At 38.1% G+C, this 24264-nt stretch overlaps 2 protein-coding genes across 2 annotated transcripts; one reads left to right on the plus strand and one right to left on the minus strand.

Moving 5' to 3' along the window:
• Positions 1 to 1579: 1579 nt before the first annotated feature.
• On the plus strand, positions 1580 to 5399 carry LOC107567366 (ras-related protein Rab-9B-like). The gene is made up of 2 exons (XM_016253033.1): positions 1580 to 1638; positions 4714 to 5399. Exon 2 carries the CDS (start codon positions 4748 to 4750, stop codon positions 5354 to 5356), a length of 609 nt encoding a protein of 202 aa, XP_016108519.1. The 5' UTR covers positions 1580 to 1638; positions 4714 to 4747; the 3' UTR covers positions 5357 to 5399.
• A 9838-nt stretch (positions 5400 to 15237) lies between these two features.
• Positions 15238 to 24264, minus strand: LOC107567362 (myelin proteolipid protein-like). Its single transcript, XM_016253029.1, has 5 exons — positions 23929 to 24264; positions 20693 to 20879; positions 20308 to 20464; positions 18432 to 18611; positions 15238 to 15797 (listed from the first exon to the last, which is right to left on the minus strand). The coding sequence occupies exons 1-5, from the start codon at positions 23930 to 23932 to the stop codon at positions 15717 to 15719; spliced, it is 609 nt and encodes a 202-aa protein (XP_016108515.1). The 5' UTR covers positions 23933 to 24264; the 3' UTR covers positions 15238 to 15716.

Genomic DNA, 24264 nt, shown 5'->3' on the forward strand with positions numbered 1-24264 from the left:
CCTAAATGTCCTAATTCAGACGGGCTACCGTTTTTTTTTGTTTTTTTTAATGGTATATCAAAAAGTGTATATATTTTAAATGTGATTGTTGGTACATTTGACCAGTTTTTACCATACTTTCAAAACAAAAATTAGACTTTGACATGTCGATAATACACCCACAACAATAGGTGGCGCCAAATACACATGAAACCAGTGTGCTGTGAAATACAGTAATGTGATGCATGTTGTAAAGATGGCGAGTAAAAACTAAAGAGAAAGAAAAGCTTACAGCTGCATGAGTCGTGACTGATGGGACCAAACTCTTTCATCTTTTCATCTCCCAGATTTGAAGACTACGGTAAGATTTAACTTCTACTGTTAATAAGATTGTGGTGGGCTACTATTAGACGGATAGCCTAAATGTCCTAATTCAGACGGGCTACCGTTTTTTTTTGTTTTTTTTAATGGTATATCAAAAAGTGTATATATTTTAAATGTGATTGTTGGTACATTTGACCAGTTTTTACCATACTTTCAAAACAAAAATTTAAATAGGAAAAATATGCAATACGAAAATAATTGAAGACAAAATGTTTTTTACGGAGAAAAAACAAGATTTTTTTTTTTCTTTTTTTTTAAAAAAAAAAGCCTTTTTCCAAAAGGTACATCTGGAAAAGGGGGGGTCGTCTTATAATCTGATATCCGGGCCACTACGGTACATTTCTTCACCGTATATAGTATGGAAACCAATTAACAGGTTTTTACTGTTAAAATCACAATCAGTTTTTAGTGTAGGGTTACATGAATCAAAAACAAAAGTGTATTTATTTTTAATGAATTTATTTATTTTAGTTTTAATTTTATCCATCTATCTATCTACCTACATAAATATAAAATGTATTTACTTTTACATTTTTGTTATTATTATTTATTTATTTTTGCAGGGTCAAACATTTTAACACAGCAAGAACACATCTGAACATCTAGGTGGATAAAAATGCCCTGCAAACTATACAGAACATTTAGTTGCATGTGCAGTAATACATTTGAAGTAAACAAAAAGAAACATAAACAGCATTTTGGGCGTTGTGGTCTCAAACCTTAGCAGGTCTAACTAGACATCAATTTTGCTCGCCATATTAGCAACAGCTAGTCACCAGCCTTGTTCAGCAGCACTGCTGCCCATCATATGCACCTATTATATCCAGAAATGCACGTACGGCGCACACTATGTTTGAAGCACAGCCGCTTATGTGCCGTACAGCATGATGTGACAGCACACTAGCTTACCTCAGGGCTCAGGACAGACTGTACTGCTGCATCTGCGCTGTTTTTCCTCGCCGCTGTCCTGCAGCACTGGATCCGACCGACGCAAGCCTCCTGCTTTGAGGAATGCCGGCGGGAAAAATCGAGCATTACTGCCACCTAGAGTTCTGGATGAGAATTAGAAACAGAGAAATAATAGTTTTTATTATTATAATTACGCAAATTTATTTGGCCTTTCAATAGTATATGATATTAGTTGAACTTATGTAATTTAAAAAAAACACATAAAATGAGTCATTAAAATTAACTGCGCTTAAACACACTCTCTCTCTCGCTGTCATACACGCAGCGCGAGAAATCTCAGCAGCACTGCTCGCGGTACAATATGAGGTAACCCAGAGGGTATTTTTACACGATTCAAGTCATTTAAGAGCAAAGTGGTTATTTTCCTCCTGTGTATGTATGTTCACGTATGCGTAACAGTGCTGCCGTTCATTTAATAAAGCATCTAAAACTGCTAGTCATAGAGCTAAAGTGAGCTAACACAGGGCTGAGAGTATGTATATATGATTAATGACACCGAACGCGAACATAAAAGCATCAGCCGTGGTTATCAGTCATAGTACGAGCTAAGTTATGATGAGCGATAATGGTGAGAGTGATAAAGATAAACCTTAGCTTGAGCGCTCGGATGCTAAAAACACAGCCGTCATGCACTTGTGCGCATGCGCAGAGAACGCTCATCCGCTCTAGATGTGTTTACAACACATTTGAAATGTTTTTGGGCAAGTTTAGGACTTCTAAAACTGGCCTTTTAGTTGTTTTTTGTGTGTGGTGCCTATGAAAATTAGTCTGAACAAAAATGCACCATAGCCGCCTTATTACTACAGTAAAACATCTGGTGTTAGCCACAAATGATCACAAATATATATATATAAAATGGGTTCTAAACTGTCTGAAGGAAATCCCTTGTTCATTTATTATAATTTTAGAGTATTAACAATAATAGTAGCTGCTAGATAATTACAGTGATCCATTTTTATTTATTTTTTGCAAAGGTTGTCTTTATAATTATTATAAACATTGTTTGATATAATTGTTATTCCAATATATAAGAAATGGGTAAATTAAGGTGTGGTCACATAAGCAAAAATTCCACAACATTTTGCGGCCAAAAAGCACGTAGCACTGCTAAATGTGTGGGGAACCTTTTTCATCTTCACACAAAAGCGCAGATTGCACATATTCCTATTGAGATTGCTGGATTTTGCTTGCAAAACTGTTGGAGTAATATACCGTCAAACCAAAATGTATTCAGACACCTTCAGCATTTCTCACATCATATCACAGTTTATTCGCTATAGTTTAGAAAATAATAATAAAATGACAAGAACTGTGTCAGAACAGATTCATCTGGATTCAATGCCATTATGTCATTTAATGTCAGATGACTTTGATAGAAAGGTATGTAATGAATTCAGCTGTTAAATGTAAGTACACAATTAGATTATACCAATTTAAGTCAACCAATTACCAAGCAATGCTTCATTTTGTTCAGTCTGTGGTGTAAAAAGGTCGCATTACATTTACATTTAGTCATTAAGCAGACGTTTTAATCCAAAGTGATTTACAAATGAGGATTAGCATTGCATTAGCAATTAAAGAAAACACACTTAAGCAAAACATGGTCCGGTCAAAGTGTCTGAATCATTTTTGGTCCCAAATGTTACTGGTAGTCCACTGTATGAAGAATTTCTGGGTATAATACAGTTTACTTTATTTTGCTATCCTCACTTACATAAATGAACTATAGTGTCCTGCACCCACTAGTAAAGAAATATCAAAAATGATATCTGCTGTCTGAATAATTTTTGGTTTGACTGTAAGACATGTTGGAATTTTGTTGCAATAACTCCGTAACCAAGCTAAAATATTCTTGCTTGTGATTCACATGAGATCGAATTGTCACACACTGATCTTCATCTTTGCACAAGCATAAAAGTTGAAATTAAAAAGGAAAGCAGAAGATAGTCCTGTTTTTAACCAATCCTTGTGCTTTCAGAGAAGGTGTTGTCTTGGCCAAAGTCTCAGGGTCAGTCACTAGAGCATCTGACCCTGAGACCCCCCCCCCAAGGTTTCTATAGATATGGTGATGTATCAATATCATGAATTATTTGGGCCACAATAACCGTGGTGTGAAAAATCTAATATCGTGACTGCCCTAATATATATGAAGAGTTTATTTGCAAAAACCGATCACTCAAATCATGTTTTTTGATTATGTTATCATGGTTTTATTGTTTTATTGTGTTAGTTAGCTGTATTTTTTAGTTATTTTTTAACCTAATCAAAATAACCCAACTGCAGTTTGATTGAGATTAATTGGAATGCACAATGAAAATAGTTAAAAACGGAGTTATCTGTTTTTGCAAATGAGCTCTTCATACATGTATATACATGTTGGAATTTTGTTGCAATAACTCCGTAACCAAGCTAAAATATTCTTGCTTGTGATTCACATGAGATCGAATTGTCACACACTGATCTTCATCTTTGCACAAGCATAAAAGTTGAAATTAAAAAGGAAAGCAGAAGATAGTCCTGTTTTTAACCAATCCTTGTGCTTTCAGAGAAGGTGTTGTCTTGGCCAAAGTCTCAGGGTCAGTCACTAGAGCATCTGACCCTGAGACCCCCCCCCCAAGGTTTCTATAGATATGGTGATGTATCAATATCATGAATTATTTGGGCCACAATAACCGTGGTGTGAAAAATCTAATATCGTGACTGCCCTAATATATATGAAGAGTTTATTTGCAAAAACCGATCACTCAAATCATGTTTTTTGATTATCTTATCATGGTTTTATTGTTTTATTGTGTTAGTTAGCTGTATTTTTTTGTTATTTTTTAACCTAATCAAAATAACCCAACTGCAGTTTGATTGAGATTAATTGGAATGCACAATGAAAATAGTTAAAAACGGAGTTATCTGTTTTTGCAAATGAGCTCTTCATACATGTATATGTATGTATATATATATATATATGTATATGTATCATGATTAATCACATCCAAAATAAAGGTTTTTTGTACATATATGTGTATGCTGTGTATATTTATTATGTATATATAAATGCCCACACATGCATGTATATATTTAAGAAAAAATATGTTGTTTATATATTAAGTATATTCATATATAATATAAATATATACATAGAAATACATGTAAATATTTTCTAAATATATACTGTATGTGTGTCACAGTACACACAAATATATTATGTACACACAAACTTATTTTGGATGCGATTAATCACGATTAATTGTCCCGCAATAATAATAAAAAAAAAAAATATATATATATATTTATTTATTTATTTTTTGTCAATTTTGATTGCTTCTATTGTCCTCATTTGTAAGTCCCTTTGGGTAAAATGTAAATGTCTCTGTGTGTGTTTGTCAGGCTGCAGTGAAGACGTGTGGCACCGGGGGCAGTTATGAGTGGGAAGAGCCTCTTGTTGAAGGTCGTTCTCCTGGGGGACGGCGGCGTGGGCAAAAGCTCCCTGATGAACCGCTACGTGACCGACCGCTTCGACTCGCAGTCCTTCCACACCATCGGTGTGGAGTTCCTCAACCGCGACCTGGAGATCGACGGTCGGCTGGTCACCCTGCAGATCTGGGACACGGCGGGCCAGGAGCGCTTCAAGAGCCTGCGCACGCCCTTCTACCGCGGGGCGGACTGCTGCCTGCTCACCTTCGCCGTGGACGACCTGCAGAGCTTCCAGAACCTGGGCTGCTGGAAGAAGGAGTTCATGTATTACTCAGACGTACAAGACCCGGAGCACTTCCCCTTTGTGGTGCTGGGAAACAAGGTGGACAAGGAGAAGCGGGAGGTCGGCGAGGATGAGGCCCGGGCTTGGTGTGAGGAAAACGGCTGCTGTCCGTACTTCGAGACCAGCGCCAAGGACGACACGAACGTGGGGGCCGCTTTCGAGGCTGCTGTCCGGGAAGTTCTGGCCAGCGAGGACCCCATCGACCACACCCTGCTGAGCGGCTCCATCGATCTCCACGGAAATCGTAAAGTGGCTCGCTCGTCCTGCTGTTGAGGTGCCTCTAATGATGCGTTCAAGTCATGTCGGATAGATCGTATTTACGAGTTGAACGCACATGAACGTCACTACAAAGTCGTTATTATATGGAAGCCCGTTTCTGCCACTAAATAAGGTAATTGCGACATTTTTCTCACAATTGCGAGTTTACATCTTTTGTGCGATAAAAACTCAATTCTGACTCAGAATTGTGAGATATAAACTCGCAATTCTGAGAACAGTCTTTTTTTCTCCTCAGAACTGGACTTTATATTTTGCAATTGCGAGTTTTTATCGCACTTACATTTTTATTTATTTTTTTTATTCAGTGGCGGAAACGGGCTCCCATATTATTACGAGTGGGAAACTAAAAATGTTTTTTACGCCCAGAGTTTCCGAGTTGTGGGCGTGTCAGTGAAAAAAACGTGTCGGGTGCAATGGACGCAGCCAAAGACTATAGATACGCAGCGTCTGTATAGCTTGTTTGCAATCACGTGATTCTGATGAGGTGTGAAATGCAGCTGGAGGGCAGGAAGTGATTTGTCTCTATAGGAATCACTAGCAGAAACTTAAAATGCCTGTGCTTTGCGTTATTTATGGATGCTCAAATCGATCAAACCGAGAAAACACAAGGAGCTTTTATCGTGTACGAAAATGTGTTGTTCATAAGGCAAGAAATTGACTGAAAAATGCAGGAAAAAGTGGTTTGTAAACTTGCGTCTGCAGTCGGGAGGAATCGAGTCGGATAATGCTCATGTGTGCAAATGGTTAATATAAGAAATAATAAGATATTAATAAAGAAATATATAAATAGATACAGGGTGACACAGTCAGAATTCACTCAATGCTAAATGCTCATCCCTCATACAAATATGGGGTTCACTCTCGAAATAGCTTGTTTGCAATCAGGGTTAGTTGCTTCGCTTATATCCACTGCAGGCAAGTATTTCAATTTAGTTAAATAAATCGCTCCTCTTTATAACATAGGGATCACATCCAACATGCGTTGTGTTTTTCTGTTTATACCTTTCTCTTGTAATAGTGTCTAAACCAGTACAGTACGGACTTTCCTCCATCTCATCCTTTTTCATTCACTCCTGAAACTTTGCTGCATGTACAGGGTTTGTGGCTGTTGGTTCTGTTCTCTTTTATTCAAATTCTGAATTGATTATAGCCTAGAAAGCGAGCAAATAGCGCTTCCATATAATCACTAAAAAGCTGTCACTCTCTTCAGTTTATCGCAATCTCAGTGTTCCGTTATAATGAAATTCTGACTGCGTCACGCTGAATGTGTGAGACTTGGCAGCCCTGGATTATATATTTCTTTATTAATATCTTAATATATTATTATACCTTATATTAACCATTTGCACACACAAGCATTTGCACACACTTGACTCCTGACCGCAGACGCAGGTTTACAAGCCACTTTTTCCTGCGTTTTTCAGTCAATTTCTTGCCTTATGAACAACGCGATAAAAGCTCCTTGTGTTTTCTCGGTTTGATCGATCTGAGCATCCATGAACAACACAAAACACAGGCATTTTGAGTTTCTGCTAGTGATTCCTATAGAGACAAATCACTTCCTGCCCTCCAGCTGCATTTCACGCCACAGCAATGACGTCATGTGCAAACAACCTATTGACGGTAAATTAGTTGAAATGAATAAAATGATAATTTTTTTGTAATGTACAATAAAACTATATAAGTTAAACTCTTAAAAATAAAGATGCTTAAAAGGTTCTTCACAGCGATGCCATAGAAGAACCATTTTTTGTTCCACAAAGAACCATTCAGTCAAAGGTTCTTTAAAGAAACTTTTTATTTACCTTCTCTTCTCTTTCGCCACAAAGAAACTTTTGTGAAACAGCACCATTTAGACAAAAAAAGGTTCTTCTATGGCATCGTGAAGCACCTTTATTTTTAAGAGTGTACAAATACAAAACATTATATTATTGTATAATCAGGGGCGTAGCACCAAATGTTGGGCCCCAGTCACACAAACAAGGGGGTGGCCCCCTCATAACACAACACCTCTTCGATCATATTAATAATAATTATCATTATGAGCCCCCCCCCATCACCAAGGGCCTCTGTTACTCAGTTCCACTATTACCCCCGTCCAACGCCCCTGTGTATAATTACCATAGAATATATAACGATTCAGTTTACATCACCTTCATAAGTTGAAAAAAGCAAAAACACGATGCATATTCTTTATTCATCGTTTTGTAGATGTAGAGTTAAAAAAATCGTTGAAGTTTATTGTAGAAAAGTTTTCCGACCAAAGTGACTTGTCGACTCGTAAGTACGAATGTCCCAGGAGGACTTGAGCGCAGCATAAATGGCCCCTGGCCTTGAGGCTTCATAGCCGTGGACTTACACTCTCTGGCTGATACTATATGCTTGAGAGCTTTCTGTGTAGGTACAGAACATAGACTGTATAAAAACATGGACGTAGTGTCTGTGAAGTCACCCGTAGGTTTCTGAAGAACGTTTTTGAAGCTCAAAAGTGGGCGGAGGCGGTCGTCGCCATCTTGGCAGCGCGTCACCGCCGGATAATCGAAAATGGGCAAAGAGGCGGGAGCAGGTTGCTGAAGCCACGCCCACCTAGCTCGACGGTGGTGACAGCAGCGGCAATCCACCTGTCACTCAAGTGGCCACGCCCTTAATTATGCAGAACTTTAAGGCTTAATATAATTTAAATGGATGAGTTATAAAAAAATTCACCCCCCTCACAGTTGTCATGAAGGGCAAAATTAGCTATATAGACCAAAATAATTTTTTGAACCAGGCTGTAAACATGTTTTTTTCTGCTGTAAAGTTGGGCATTTTAACATGGGGAGTCTATGGGATTGACTCCGTTTTGCAGCCAGCCTCTAGCGGCCAGTCGATGAATTACAGTTGAAGTCACTTCCTTGTTGGCTTCAGAGAGAGAGCAGGAGGTGGCCGCTTGGTACAGACGCCAGACGTGTCTCGTGGGCTGCAGAGTTACCAAACAGTGAAGGCATTTTATACATATTTATCTCTCTGCAGTCTGGCACACTGACGGTTTCCCAGTCAAAGGCTGTTTAATTATAGCTTCATCATGTCCTGGACCGCAGATCTAGCCTCCCTTTATTATCTTACTATTGAGCTATTATGTTGTGGTACTCATTTTTCCAGATATTTCCAAATACATAACCCACAGAGTCACATATTGCAGACCACTGTTATCGGTAATGAAATATTGTTTGAGAGAAAGAGCATTGAAGGAAGGGTACTGAAAGAAGTAATGCATTTTTAATTCATTTTGCTAATAAGTTATTCTTTGGGTGAAGAACACGTTTGGGTCATATTTCACCTAAAATATTGTTAAAGAATATAGTAAGATATTACAATTTAAAAAAAGAAAATTAAGCAGATTTTTGACTGTGACATTATTTTCGTGATAATAAAACACATTTAATAGCAAATTATTATTACCGTAGTGTTAAAAAAAATCTCATGATCATTACTGTAACATTAAAACAACAAATACATGTAACTTTCCTTCATAAAGTATTACTTAAACTGTAGGCCTAAATGATTTATTAGTTATTGTAGCATTTGTTATATTAGCAGCTTCAATTTATGCTGGTTTGAATAATTATGAAAAATAGTTGTGTCCACACATGATGAAGCAATTATATGATCAGAAACCTTTGCACTCTTGATACGATAAAAAAAAAAAAATTAGTTTGTTGATTTTGGGTTGAAATATGACCGTTTCTTAAGTAGATCATTCACCCTGTTATGGTGCATGTAGTAAAACACATAACCTCAGACTAGCGTATTGACAACAGATTGTCTGAGATGCATCAGCACAGCACTACTTTTAGACAGAAAGGGAATTTCTTTGATCGTACACTGTAAAAAAAATTTACGGTAAAAAACCGGCAGCTGTGGTTGCCGGAATTTTATCGTAAAAACTACAGTAGCAACGTTTTAGGTTTTACGGTTTTTATTTACATTTACAGTTAAATACCGTAATGTTAATATACCAACCTATTGAAGTACTGAAATCTGTTTTGTATGTTTGTAATACACTGATAACCACCAAATGCAGGTGGCGATGAGAAAGTCACATGATGAACCAAAGCCCATCACAAGCAGCTTTTAAATAATAACATATATAGAAGGTGCACAACGTCATTCACACAGACACTAAACACCATCACGGTAACACACATGAAACTGAAATAATGCAATACACATTCATTTAACAACATTAGGTGTAACACACAACCTTAATATACAAAACTGAAACATAGTTATTTCAACAAAAAAGCATCAAATTTGAAATGTATCGCAGGGAATTCTGGGAATGTCAATTTACGGTTATTCACTGTAAATTATACTTTTTCACTTCCAGAAAACGGTATACTACCGTAAAATTAATGTTCAATACATGCAATGTCCAATACAGTTTTTCACCGTATATATTAGGGGAATTTACCGTTAACCATTTAACATGTTTTTACTGTAGCATTTTTACAGTCTTTTACCGTTAAATTCACAGTCATTTTTTACAGTGTAGTATCGAAAGATTAAAACTATTTTGAGTTTATTTTTACAATTGTTCTGTAAGGTACAGTGAGCTTGTTTTAGATGTGTAATATGTATTGTTTGATTTAGTTGTCAGGTTGTTTTGTGTGCATTTGAGCAATTTTACATGCCTAATTGCATGTTGAAACTGGACAGCAATGCTGTAGAGTTTGATGAAGAATGAAAGTCTCTTGCATGAGGAGCGGGTTTGTGTTTGTGTGTGTGTGTTGGTCAGTTTGAGGGTTTAGACCACATCTGATTCAGTAAATGACTCAGGAATGTGGCTTAGACAAATGCACAGATCATTTTCTGAAACATTCAAAAATACCTGTCTACATTTAATGCTGGAGCCTCTTTGGACGTCTACAGCAGATTTGAAGAGACTCGCAGTCACAGCTGATAAATTAGTTCATATTCATTGTTTCCTCAATGTCAGACCAATGTTGATATGAAACCAAAGCACATGGTTCCCAGTATCTTGCACTGATCTTTGACCGTGTTTAGAGGGCACTTGTTGTGAACGACCCTTGATTTAGTGCATTTATAGGTACTTTAACTTATTTAACTTATATCTTTTATAACATTGATTAGTGCTTTTGTCCAGAATATGAATGTTTTCTCAGCCTTTACTCTACATACTGCTGTAAGTCTCATTACAACTAGAGAGACCCAAATCTGTGGATTGGGCAGCTGATGTTCTCGAACGCTTCTGTCTCTTGCATTAATGTGTAACATGTAGCCATGTTTCTGTTTACAGACCTTTGCTTGCCTGCTGTCATACGTTTGTGACACATGTAAAACACAAGGCATTGTATGTTGTTACTTTGCGTTTGTTGATGGACATGCTCACAACAATTATTGGTACACTGTGACACTGAAATAGATGCAACACTGTGTTTCTCGAACTCAACCTGCTGAACACACAGGAACATATTCATTGCTAATATTGGAAAATCAGTATTTGTCTATTTACTGATTTCCAGCAAAACAAGGTACCAAACATTTGGTTTCACAGTGAAGAAATGTTACACTGTAATCAGAACTGTAAAGATTCTCTGTGTTAAATCACAACGGGATGCAGAAGTGAAACTGTTCTGGCGCGTGTTATCATGTTTCAGTGTTTCAAATGTCTTTTGATGAGTCAAAATGCCAACTTGATAAGCAAACTAAAGCTTTTCAATAAACACCCTGTTGAAAAAACCTGAATATGCTGGTTAGGTATGTTTTGATGCTGGGATGCTGGTTTATGCTGGTCCTTTTGCTGGTTTATGCTGGTCCTCTGCTGGTTTAAGCTGGTCCTTTTGCTGGTTTATGCTGGTCCTTTGCTGGTTTATGCTGATCCTTTTGCTGGTTTATGCTGGTCCTTTGCTGGTTTATGCTGATCCTTTTGCTGGTTTATGCTGGTCCTTTGCTGGTTTATGCTGATCCTTTTGCTGGTTTATGCTGGTCCTTTGCTGGTTTATGCTGATCCTTTTGCTGGTTTATGCTGGTCCTTTGCTGGTTTATGCTGATCCTTTTGCTGGTTTATGCTGGTCATGTGCTGGCAAAGGACCAGCATAAACCAGCAAAGGATCAGCATAAACCAGCAAAGGACCAGCTTAAACCAGCATCCCAGCGTCAAAACATACCTAACCAGCATATGCAGGTTTTTTCAACAGGGCAGGCGGATCTCATGAAGAAATGTCAATAGTTACATTTTATTTGTAAAGAAAATGAACCCTATTTTTAGGATGGTTAATGTTTTTTGCATTTAACATGGATGTTTGTCGTGGGATTCACCAAAGCTGTTTCCGTTCGAGCTGGTGTTGTATCATTCCTGCCACGGTATTTATGATGTTACAGGTCACAGGAGTATTGTATTTCATTAATAATACCATATTTTATGATGTTCATTTGTCAGTGTGACCACTCACGACCACGGTAGAGAATTGTGGTTAAGGGCATTACTGCAATGAATGTACTGACTAGCTGTCACTTTTTACAGTTTGATTTGTATAAGGTTGGTGCCCCAGTGTTTGTGTGCTTTGTTCTGGGTAATACTGCTAACAGACATCTTTAAATGGACTAAATGTGTGGTGTTTTGAAAGCAGGAGTTGTGTTACCCTACTGTTTCACGTCCTCTCCAGTGCAATAAGGAGGTTGAGACTTCTTTTGTTTGCAAATTGACTTTGCAAGAATCCAATGCGATGAATAAACAAACTGCAACAGCGATCATATTGTGTGGTTTATGAGAAAGTTTTGGTTTAACTCATATGCTGTCATAGTTTTCAGCATGTTAAACAAAATGCTCTTTCCTATTTAACCAGGTAACATAAATGTCATATAGTGTTTATTTCATAACATCAACTCAATGGTTTGGGTATTCTCAGAAATAACCAAACCAATTGTAGTCGGCAGAAAGCGTGCACACGTGACACGTCAGCTGCGTGAAGCACATAAGGAGAACAGAGACTTCCTCTCTGCTCATTTAACACTCGGCCAAAGAGCGTGTGCAGCCTCCTCTCCTCCTTCTCTCTGCGGTGACGCTCTCTGAAAACAAGCTGCCATGCTGCTAGATGCAGTGGAGAGTGAATCTATGAATAACAAAACACATGAATCATTGGTGAAAGGCACTGACCTTTATTTCCTGCTAAACCTCCCAGACGTCAGTTTTTACACCAACAAACTGTGCAGCCGAGCAGCAGGTTAAAATAAGAAACCTGAGCTGAAACATATCTAAGAAATACTGTTAGTGCTAATAATAAACCAAAGGAATAAGCCATTTGATGAATAAAAAGAAATCACTGATTAATTGGAAATTCAGCAAAACAAAGCGTTATACAATAACTACAACAATCTCCTGATAATTAGAGTTACAAAGCAACATTAACAGTTCACACGTCAATGGAAACTGTTATTTCACATTGCTCCAAACATGACTTCATTTCAGCCGTGTAACAAAATGGAGATATTTTGAAAAATGTTCATGCTGCTCTTTTTATACAATGATAGAAAATGCTCTATAAGCATAACATTTGTAGTCCGTATGACTTGTGCACCACATCTAAAGCCTTCTATGATGTATTGTAACAGGTTTAATATCAATGATGCCAAATGCCGAGTCAAATTTGAATACGAGGAAGCACAAATGGCATTTAGAAGTATGTTGAAGGGCATGTTTTTCAAGGGACGGCAAACTCAATTTCAGTTGTGTGACTTCAGAAGACTTGAAATGTCGTGCATTAGTCACACATTGCCTTTAGTGAGGCGATACGGGTTTGGAACGGCATACGAGTAAACGATGACAGCTTTCATTTGTGAACTATTCAGGCGAACTACTGCTTTCAGTCTACACTAAAATCTTGCTTTCACCAAACGCTTAGGTGGTGATCAAGCATCCGAAGCATATAAATGAAATAAACATCCTGAATTGGTTACCTTTTGTAAAGAAAAAAAAGAAAAAATCTACAGACAACAATCAAAATGAAGCTACAGCTGATAAGGCTGCCTTTTTCCGTTTTTGTTTTCTACCGAAGTGTCTTTTGCTCTCAAGTTTCAGTGAGAGATCCCGGCCACGAAACACTATTAGTAACGACATGCTCTGCGGCAACATACCTGCTCAAACATCACCAGCTGCATCTGTGCACCGGTCACAGAAAGCCTTTTATTCAAGCAGCTGGAAAGTCCCAGAAGCCTCTTTGTCAGTGGGCGATATCTTCTGACGCGTAAACTGACCCCTAGCATGGGTTTGTGCCGGGGCTGTCCTCTAACAAAGAAGGGCTCATCCATTGTTTAGGCCTTTCTCAGTCCTTTCAAGAGGCTGTGAGAAAAAAAGCGCTGGGGTCACGAGAAAACAGCACACATTGCTGTCTCTCTCCTTGGCAACCAGATGTGAGGGATGGTCGCCAAGGAAACCAGCCATCACCACCTTGAGATTCTTTTTAAGCATCTAAGAATCTTATGGTATGGTAGTACTACCCAATGATTATTTTTACTTTTATTTTCTGAAACGAGAATACATTTTGTCCAATCAAGTAATTTCATGGTTTTAAATGGACTCGTATGCTAGCTGTAAACAAACATATTTGATTAGGTATTTGATAGCAGATACAGAAAGTAAAACTTCAAACTATCCTATCAGATTTCTGAAAACAAAAATGAATGCATTCTTGACCTAAAAAGGGTAAAAAACTAATTAAAGATTCATAGCTGCCAAGTCATGTTGGCACAGGAACCCCACCTCAATATTGTAACTTATAAAAAAAAAATAAAGGATTTTCTTTGAGTCAATTAAATAATCGTGGCAGAAGCTGCTTGCTATTGGTCATAATTGAAGTTTTCATTGCGAATGCTAACTGTACAGTTTGTGTGCTGCTGAAGAATAGTCATTTTACTCTGTTTTCTAGTACAAATATCTAAACATTCTTGAATCAAGATTAATTTACTTGAGAAGCAAAATTACTTTAAGTCTTGTTTTCTGAAAAATGTATGGAAATATTGTTAGTTTTTGCTTAAAACAAGAAATATAATGCCACTGGGGTAAGAAAAATTATCTAAATTTATAGGGAAAACGGGATTATTTTTCTTGGCCCATTGGCAGATGTTTTTTTCTAGTTTTAAGCATAAACTAACAAAATGTATTATTATTTATTTTATTATATCTTAAAGGGATAGTTCACCCAGAAATGAAAATTCGGTCATTAATTACTCACCCTCATGTCGTTCCAAACCCGTATGACCTTCGTTCATCTTCAAAACACAAACACATGAGCTCTCTGGCTCTGCATAGACGGCAATGCAACTGAAATGTTCCCAGACCCAGAAACGTAGCAAGGACATCGGTAAAATAGTCCATGTGACATCAGGGGTTCAACCGTAATTTTACAAAAATGCAAGAATAATTTTTGTGTGAAAAGAAAAGAAAAATAACAACTTAATTCAACAATTCTTCTCCTCCATGTCTTCCGCCATTATGGAGAGTATCACAACGCATGCATTTGAATTGTTTACATGCAGAGGTGCTCTCGATAATGATGGAAGACGTGATTTGGAGGAGAAGAAATGTTGAATAAAGACGTTTTTTTGGGGGGGGGGGGGGTTTGCGCACAAAAAGTATTCTTGCAGTTTTGTAAAATTATGGTTGAACCCCTGATGTCACATGGTCTATTTTACTGATGTCCTTGCTACGTTTCTGGGTCTGGGAACATTTCAGTTGCATTGCTGTCTATGCAGAGTCAGAAAGCTCTGGGATTTCATCAAAAATATCTTAATTTGTGTTTTGAAGATAAACGAAGGTCTTACGGCTTTTGAACAACATGAGGCTGAGTAATTAATGACCGAATTTTCATTTCTGGGTGAACGATCCCTTTAAATCATTTTGCTTCTTGAGTAATTGTATCTTGACAAAAAACAAGACCAAAATACTAAGCAAGAAAATCATTTTTTGCAGTGTAGGAAATAAGCTGCCTAGAACACGCAACTCGTTTAGGTGGTAACAGGCTTTTGTGACCAAACTACAAGATAAAACATATAAAGAATCTGTTACACACCCAATGCTGTTACATAATGTTTTGCTACATTAGCACAGTTATAACATCCCAGAAGACTTGAAGGCAGAATATTTCCTCTAGTGGTCGGGAGCAGTATATCGGTAGAAAAATCAGATGAAAGACAGTTTGGAGCAAGGATTCCAAATATGTAAATCTTTACATCCCCAAAAATCTAAAAGAATGTCAGGAAATTGTGTTGTGGAAAAGAAGAGGATGAGAATTTCGAATGTGCTCCAATATGGTGCTGTTATTGACCGTAGAAGGACAGCAGGACAGAACAGCCATTAACAGCGCGGACTGATGCCTTTCCTTCCCAGATACCGCAGAACCGCAAAGTTATAGGTGGTGGACACAGTGTATGTGAGCTGAGGAGAGAAAGACAGAAACACAAAATAATAAATGTGACCCAGTGACCAGAGACTATTCAGAAAGCTGTGGTGTTTTCGCAGTGAAGACCAAAACCACAGTGCTAGGGAATAGTAGGTGGTTGCCAAGGCTTTACTACACTTTTACTGGTTTTACTTTAAGTGTTTTTTAACGTTGCTACTAGGGTGTTGCTATGATGTTATGAGTGGTTTTTAACCCATTTTTATAAAAAAATATGTACACATTGCTATGTAGTTTGTGTTCTGTGTGGTTTGCATGGCTAAAAGCCGTTCACACCAAGAACGACAACTTTAAAGATAGCTATATTAGCGTCCACACCAGCGGATGATATTGTTCATTTATTCTAAGCACACACTCATCAGCTGCATTAAATTCTGATTGGGTGTCAATGTTTTTATCGATCATCTGCTGGAAAAAAAAAATGTTCTGAAAGTGATTCCAATGATATCGTTTATCTATGCCTTCATCGTTATAGCTGTGGTGTGGACTATTCTTTAATATTGAGAAGGATTTTTTTTTTTTAGAACTGTATCGTTATCTTTATAGTTATCTTTATAGTTATCGTCATCCTGTAATGAGAAAGTTTTGAGTTCTGAAACTTAGTCTAAAACGGCTTATATTGAAGGCAGTCTGCCAAAACGACAGCTTGTGGAATGTACGACTCTATGATGTAATAGTGTGGATAAGCACCGCCTCCTTAGAAGATGAACAACGCCTGCTTCTACATCGCTGCCTGTTTAACCCCGCCCACCAATTCTACATCACTTCCTGTTTAGCCTTGCCCACCGATTCTATATCACTACCTGTTTAGCCCTGCCCACCGATTCTACATCACTACCTGTTTAGCCCCGCCCACCGATTCGCGCATGTAGTGTTTATGAGAGAGCAAACACAGGTCTACGGTTCTGAAGACAACAAGACGCTGTGCAGTGCTAAGTTATGGAAAAACCGTGTTTGAGTTGCCTTCCTTCTGATCCCAACATAAGAGTGAATGAACTTTATATTTAATGAAGTGCCAGACCGCGTCAGTAAGAACTAGGTCCTCTGTTCACTTCATTTTACTGCAGCTTCGTTTGATGCGGGATTTTCAGAGAGATTGAAACTAAAAGACGATGCTGTGCAACTATATTGGATCCGACAGTGATGCCGCACCACACAAGTGTGAGTAACTGCTTTCATTACTTGGTATTGCTTTGTCTGTTAATCAGATCATTTGATAGGAGTATCTGTGTGTTTTGAACCTAAATCACAGCAGTAGTCTGTCAAACATTCACAAGCCAATCATAGCAGTGGGCATTTACTTCTGAGTCTACAATCCTCCATGCCTATTCAAACAGAGCGTTCTGATGAGGGGGTTAAAAACAGGACAGAAAATAGCTTATTACTTCTAAATTATGTTTTCTGATGTCAAAATCTTGATAACATTATAAGTGGACCTCAGAGAACAGTACAAAATAAAAAAGAGGCAGTTCATGACCCTTTTAAAATTGTGAGTTTTTTTTCTTTTCCACATCGCTGTGTTGCAAACCAAGGCGTAGCTATGTGATTGCTAAGATCTGAGCGATTCTGAGTGATTTTCACCACATTGCTATGCAGTTACTGCGGTATTCTGAGTTGTTGGCGTGATGTTGCCATGTGGTTTGCTATGATATTGTGACCAGTGTTGGGAGGTAACGAATTACAAGCAACGCAAGTTACGTAATCAGATTACTTCTTTTTCATTACCTTTTAATTTACAAGAAAATATCCCAGTTACTTTTTCAAATAAGTAATGCCAATTACTTTGTTTGTGTTGGGGAAAGTTACTTTTAAAAGTAATGCAATACAATATTGCGCTACTCCCTAAAATGTAACTAATAACGTTACTTTTTATGGAAAGTAATGTGTTACGTTACATTTGCGTTACATTTTAAATCTGGGTAGGAATACTGGATCTGTTTATGTGCAAGTGAGATGAATAAATGCATGTTCGCATTTAGTCTAGAACTACAGTAAGCATCATGTTCACACGGCGCACACACAACGCCTCTGCACTAACTCTCGATTTCTCTGGCGTTACTTACTTGAAAACGTATCTCAGATATTTTCTTGTAAATTAAAAAGTAATGTGTTACTTTACTGGTTACTTAAGAAAAAAGTAATCTGATTACATAACTCACGTCACTTGTAAAGTGTTACCCCCAACACGGGTTTTCATCTCACTGCTGTGAGATTATTCAAGTGTTACAATATGGTTGTAACAACATTGCTATACACTTATTACAGTGTCTGAGTGGTTCGCAGTGTATTGCTAAGATATTCTGACTGCTTTTTACTCCATTACGCCTCTCTAAGTTGCAGCCTTCGGTTTGAGAAGCACCCAAATACCTCTTTGGCTAAAGCACAAAATAGCACCTCTTGCGGCAATGCACTTTCGGAATGCAAACATACGTGAAATCAAGCTTGCCAAAGTATAAGTGTGCGTATTCATGTACATCTTTCCTGAAAATATCTGAACATCAGGACACTTCAAAAGACATTGTAGCGTCAGCAAGACTTTAATCACTGTACAGAGCAGTGATATCAAATCTCTAAGCTGTCAAGACACAGAAAAGATATGATAAATGTATTGCTGGGCCATTACCATACTGTCTGGCATCAATGCACAGCTGGTTGATGCTGGAGGGCGTCTCAGAGAGGATGTTGATAGTGTGACAGGTGTTTGCCATGTTGTAGAAAAAGTAGACAGGAAGCGCAGAGAGGGAGAACACCAGTAACCAGACCACAACCAGGAAATACGTGATCACGATGAACTGAGGAAAAAATATAATGCGTTTATCAGTTTGATGCGTTTGATTTTAAATGAAGAATTCACACAAAAGAAAAAAGAATGCATTTATGCATATTCAAGAGATGAATTTCACCATGTTAACACAAATGGTACAACATTAAAGGTGTCATGAACTGAGAAACCAAAATTCCCTTATATAAGAGGTTATTGTACTGTAAAAACATTCTGTTAGTTTCAGAACAAAAAATAGCTTATACTGAAGGCAGTCTGCCAAAACGACAGCTTGTGGAATGTACGACTATTATGTAATAGTGTGGATAAGCACCGCCTCCGCAGAAGATGATCAATGCCTGCATCTACATCACTGTCTGTTTAGCCCCGCCCACCGGTTCTACATCACTGCGTCTTTAGCCCCACCCACCGATCCTATATCACTGCATATTTAGCCCCGCCCACCGATTCAGGCATGTAGTGTTTACGAGACAGGCGAACGCGCAGGTCTACGCAGAAAACAAACAATAAAGATGGCTCTGAAGACAACAACACAAATGGTACAACATTAAAGGTGTCATGAACTGAGAAACCAAAATTCCCTTATATAAGAGGTTATTGTACTGTAAAAACATTCTGTTAGTTTCAGAACAAAACTTTCTCGTTAGTCTAAAAACAGCTTATACTGAAGGCAGTCTGCCAAAACGACAGCTTGTGGAATGTACGACTCTATTATGTAATAGTGTGGATAAGCACCGCCTCCGCAGAAGATGATCAATGCCTGCATCTACATCACTGCCTGTTTAGCCCCGCCCACCGGTTCTACATCACTGCGTCTTTAGCCCCACCCACCGATCCTATATCACTGCATCTTTAGCCCCGCCCACCGATTCAGGCATGTAGTGTTTACGAGACAGGCGAACGCGCAGGTCTACGCAGAAAACAAACAATAAAGATGGCTCTGAAGACAACAAGATGTTGTGCAGTGCCTTTTTTGATCCCCCCCTTATCAGAGCACTCTGTTTGAATAGGCGTGATGGATTGTAGACTCAGAAGTAAACACCCACTGGTATGATTGGCTAACAGCTGTGTATGTTTGACAGCATACATTCCTCATACATGGATGCTGCAGTGATTTAGGTTAAAAATGCATAAATACTCAGTACATATCAAACGATCTGTAATAACAGACAAAGCAATAGTGATCACGTAATAAAAAGTTACTCACACTTATGTGTTGCGACAATACTGTTGGATCCAATATACTCGAGAACTGAGTACTTACTGACGCGGTCTGGATCTTCATTAAAAATAAAGTTCATCCATTCTTTCCTAATGCTGGGATCAGAAGGAAGGCAACTCAAATAGCCTATTACTTCTAACTGATGATGATGTTTTTGATGCAAAAATCTTGTTAAAATTATAAGTGGACCTCTTTATAAGTTCATGACACCTTTAAACTGAATATAATGCACCAATTTTGAATATACGGAAGTGCAAATGAGGTATGAATGCTGCATCAGAGGCAAAAGTATTCAGTAAATTTCAACATTTCGAATCTGGGCAGCCTCTGGTAACTATATACGTTCAACATATGGAAATGAGCAACATTCAAATTCCCCCTTTTACTTAAAGGAAGAAAGGCACATGTGTTTGTAACAACATGAGGGTGCAACATTTTGCAAAGTAGCCAACGCAAAGTGAATCTCACACTGCAAATCACTCACCGTTGTGCTGAGACAGCGACCACAAACTGTACTACGAAATTCTCCGAATGACTGCCGAGCTGCACTGGTGGTGTAAAAGCCTTCAGCCAGCAGGACTATACAGTACAGGAAGAAGAAGGAGGCCAGACCATAGATGATGTACTGAAAATACTCAATACTACAGGAGAGAGAGAAAGACATGTTTGTAATAGAAAGATGTTTAAAATGACTGATCGTCCAAAGTATAAATTGCCTTTTGACACCTTAAAAAGCTTTATTCAAACATGTCATTTCATATAATTTTTTATTGTGAAGCTTGAGATTATGGGTAAATAAACTAAAAACAATTGAAGTAGATTAATCTGGATTGAACATCAATTATGTGGGAGATGCTATTGGCACTCACAGGTACGCTAGAGTGATGTAGTCCTGATGGTCACGGGTGAAGTAAGTCTCGATAAGCCTTTCACTCTCTGTCAGGGCCTGATGTCCACAGCCGCAGAACAGAGCAATGCCAGAGAAACACAGCAGAGTGGCCACCAGAGAGACGTACGGCACTCCTCCCAGACAGCGCATACAGCATTCATAACAACCTGAGATTCATAACAAAAGCATATGAAGCATATCAGACATTTAAAAAAAATGAAAATAATACATGCCACAAGGCTCTGTATTAGGCCCTCTGCTGTTTTCCTTATACATGCAGCCAAATATTATTGGGAAACACCAAACACGATTAACTTACACTTATGCTGATCATACTTAGCTCTACATTTCTTCAAGACAAGATGACATTTCTAAATGATCTAAGTTAACAGTTTATTCTTTTAAGTCCTGCATGTTATATTGGACAGCAACTCTCTTCTCTCGAGTCACAACCTTCCACCTTCTACCACCAACAAGTTATCTATTTCTGATGCTGAAACATTCATGCATTCATGGCCGCAAGACTCGATTATTAAAATGCATTACCTGGTGGCTGTAAAAACACATCAAAATGCGGCTGGCAAGAGCTCTTACCGGGTCCAGAAAATTTGATCATATCAACCCAATTTGATCACATCTACAGTGGCATCTCTAAGTCCTGCATCAAGTATAAAATATTGCTATTAACTCATAAGTCCTTAAACACATTATAGGTCCCACTAAAGAGGATTACAGATTTTTTTTTGCATTTGGCATCTAAACTCTTGATTAACCTTCCTGAAAATGCTTTTAGATTAAGTACAGATCTCTTCAGCCAAGCTTTCACACAACACTTTCATAACCTAGTACTGCAGCCATGTCTGATAAAATCTAAACAAATATATATATATATACAGTGGGTACGGAAAGTATTCAGACCCCCTTAAATTTTTCACTCTTTGTTATATTGCAGCCATTTGCTAAAATCATTTAAGTTCATTTTTTTCCTCATTAATGTACACACAGCACCCCATATTGACAGAAAAACACAGCATTGTTGACATTTTTGCAGATTTATTAAAAAAGAAAAACTGAAATATCACATGGTCCTAAGTATTCAGACCCTTTGCTCAGTATTTAGTAGAAGCACCCTTTTGATCTAATACAGCCATGAGTCTTTTTGGGAAAGATGCAACAAGTTTGTCACACCTGGATTTGGGGATCCTCTGCCATCCCTCCTTGCAGATCCTCTCCAGTTCGGTCAGGTTGGATGGTAAACGTTGGTGAACAGCCATTTTTAGGTCTCTCCAGAGATGCTCAATTGGGTTTAAGTCAGGGCTCTGGCTGGACTATTCAAGAACAGTCACAGAGTTGTTGTGAAGCCACTCCTTCGTTATTTTAGCTGTGTGCTTAGGGTCATTGTCTTGTTGGAAGATAAACCCTGTATACACACACACGCACAATTAATTATCACCAAAATAGCTCCTTGCCATGAAACATTAATAAAAGTTTCAGCAGCAATGAGAAAGTCACTAAATTTGGTGTCAAAATTCCCAAGAGTGTAAAAGTTTCTGGAGCACTGGTGCTATAGACTCCCCAAGATAGTTAGGCTAGTATAATTAGTAGTGTCTGCTAAGTGAAGCATTTATACGGTTGCTCATAGTTAGTCATTTAAACAAACCAATGACCATAAGAATTCAACATTGGTGTAGGAAATAACCACTTTGAAAGCACAACCAACACTCCAGCATCATGGTTCTCACTTCTCACATTTTCAACAGAAAAACATAAATATCGAGTTTATTTATACTGTTGTTGACTAAGGAGAAGCTTCTCAAAACAGAAGCCTGTTTCGCAGTTGTTTTGGCGCTGGGAACCAGTTTCATGCACACCATGAAATTCATCACGTGCACACCATTTTTGTAACAATATACACTGCAAACAGTGCTTATTCAAATCCAAAACAATTTAACAAGCTCATACTGTCATAGACGTCTATTCACAATCCATTCACATGTGCCAAATCCGAAACACTGCAACGTGCCATTGCAACAAAGCGGCAGCTGCAGCTAAGTGTGTAAGTCTGGGTGGACCGGTGCAAGTGGGCATTCTTCCTCCATCCGTATCATGTGCTGCTGTGGGGGCGGGCGACGGAGCTGGTCTGTACCACGGCATGAAGAGTGTGAGAAAATAAGGAGGACCAAGAGCCAGAGTGTCTTTTTGTGGCTGCACTGACAATAGCCTTTGTCTCGATGCAACACGAGGGCCAGCAATGACAAGCAAACAAAGAGCCGGTGCCACCTCAGCCCCCTACAGACCGACTGAAATTAGTTTAGAGGAGGAACGACAGTGAATAAAGAGGGGGGAGATTTGGGATGGAGTGCATCGACGGAATGCTGATGGTGAAAATCCCCTTGGGGTCAAACTTTTTGATTTATATAAACAGAGGAATATCTGGTCATCATTTTAGTAAATTTTTCTAATTAACAATACTTTTTAATGTACTGCAACTCAGCAGTAGCATGTTATATAAAGTTAAGTGCATCACAACTGGAGTAACGGCTGCTGAAAATTCAGCTTTGCCATCAAAGGAATTATTTACACTTTAAGAAATGTTACACTTTAAATAGAAAACGTTATATTAAACCGTATTTTATTGCAGTTTTGATCCAATAAATGCAGCTTTGATGAAAATAATACTCTTCTTTCAAAAATTGCATGTTTGCATGAACTGCATGTAAACCTAAAAGGAGAATGAGTCATAGTCGGTTAAAAAAAAAGTCTTAAAATTTCAAAACATAAATAATAAATACTGTTCAAAATGAAGACAAAAAGAGACACTGTGGATGTGAAACAATAGTGAATCATGTTCATAGTTAAAGTGATGATCGACACCTGTGGTTTCTCTAAAAATCCTCTAAACACTAGACGATTAAAAGCCACCGAGCTAAACAATGAATACAAGCAAAGCTAGTTCTGAGAAAAGCTCCTGCATTTCACTGCAGATGATAATTGCTGGGATGTTAATTATCAACTGCAGTGATACACTTTCAAATACTGTATGTAGCACTGCAACATACAGTATATGCAAGAATATCACACTGTCCCTTCATATGTAAAGCTCAGCTTTCTTTGCACTAGTTTATCAAGCTACAGGTCAAATTAAAAACATTTTTCTAATTATATACAGAATTGCTTAAAAACTTCCTTTTAAACCAGTAGAAATGTTGCTCTTACCCATGTCTGCAGGCAGCAGTGATGTGCTGTGCTTCAGTGTTCTGCTGTCTCAGTCTCCTACACAGTGACCACAGCTGAAGACAGACTCAATGTGAAACAATGTGTCTTTTCAATGGCCTGCTTGAACGGTTCAAGGAGCAGACTGACGGGGTCATGATGCAAAAACATACCAAAATGTTCACTCATTTGAAGTGCCACTGATTTGCTTTTAGATGCAAAGAGTTTGTTAAAGAGTTGCAGGCCACTTTTAGCTCATTTATAAACAAGTGAGAAATTATCTCAATTCTATGATCAAGTCGGTTGAGGGATTTTAAAGGTTTGTAGTTTTATTTACTG

Source organism: Sinocyclocheilus grahami, unplaced genomic scaffold (assembly GCF_001515645.1).
Source record: "Sinocyclocheilus grahami isolate Dianchi unplaced genomic scaffold, SAMN03320097.WGS_v1.1 scaffold1150.1, whole genome shotgun sequence".
NCBI classification, from domain to species: Eukaryota; Metazoa; Chordata; class Actinopteri; order Cypriniformes; family Cyprinidae; genus Sinocyclocheilus; species Sinocyclocheilus grahami.

Coding starts and splice junctions, on each gene's coding strand:
- LOC107567366 (XM_016253033.1), top strand. CDS start 4,748: ATGAGTGGGAAGAGCCTCTTGTTGAAGGTCGTTCTCCTGGGGGACGGC.
- LOC107567362 (XM_016253029.1), bottom strand. Junction 20,465..20,692: donor TACATCACTCTAGCGTACCT/GTGAGTGCCAAT, acceptor TCTCTCCTGTAG/TATTGAGTATTTTCAGTACA. Junction 15,798..18,431: donor GACAGTATGGTAATGGCCCA/GCAATACATTTA, acceptor TTCTCTCCTCAG/CTCACATACACTGTGTCCAC.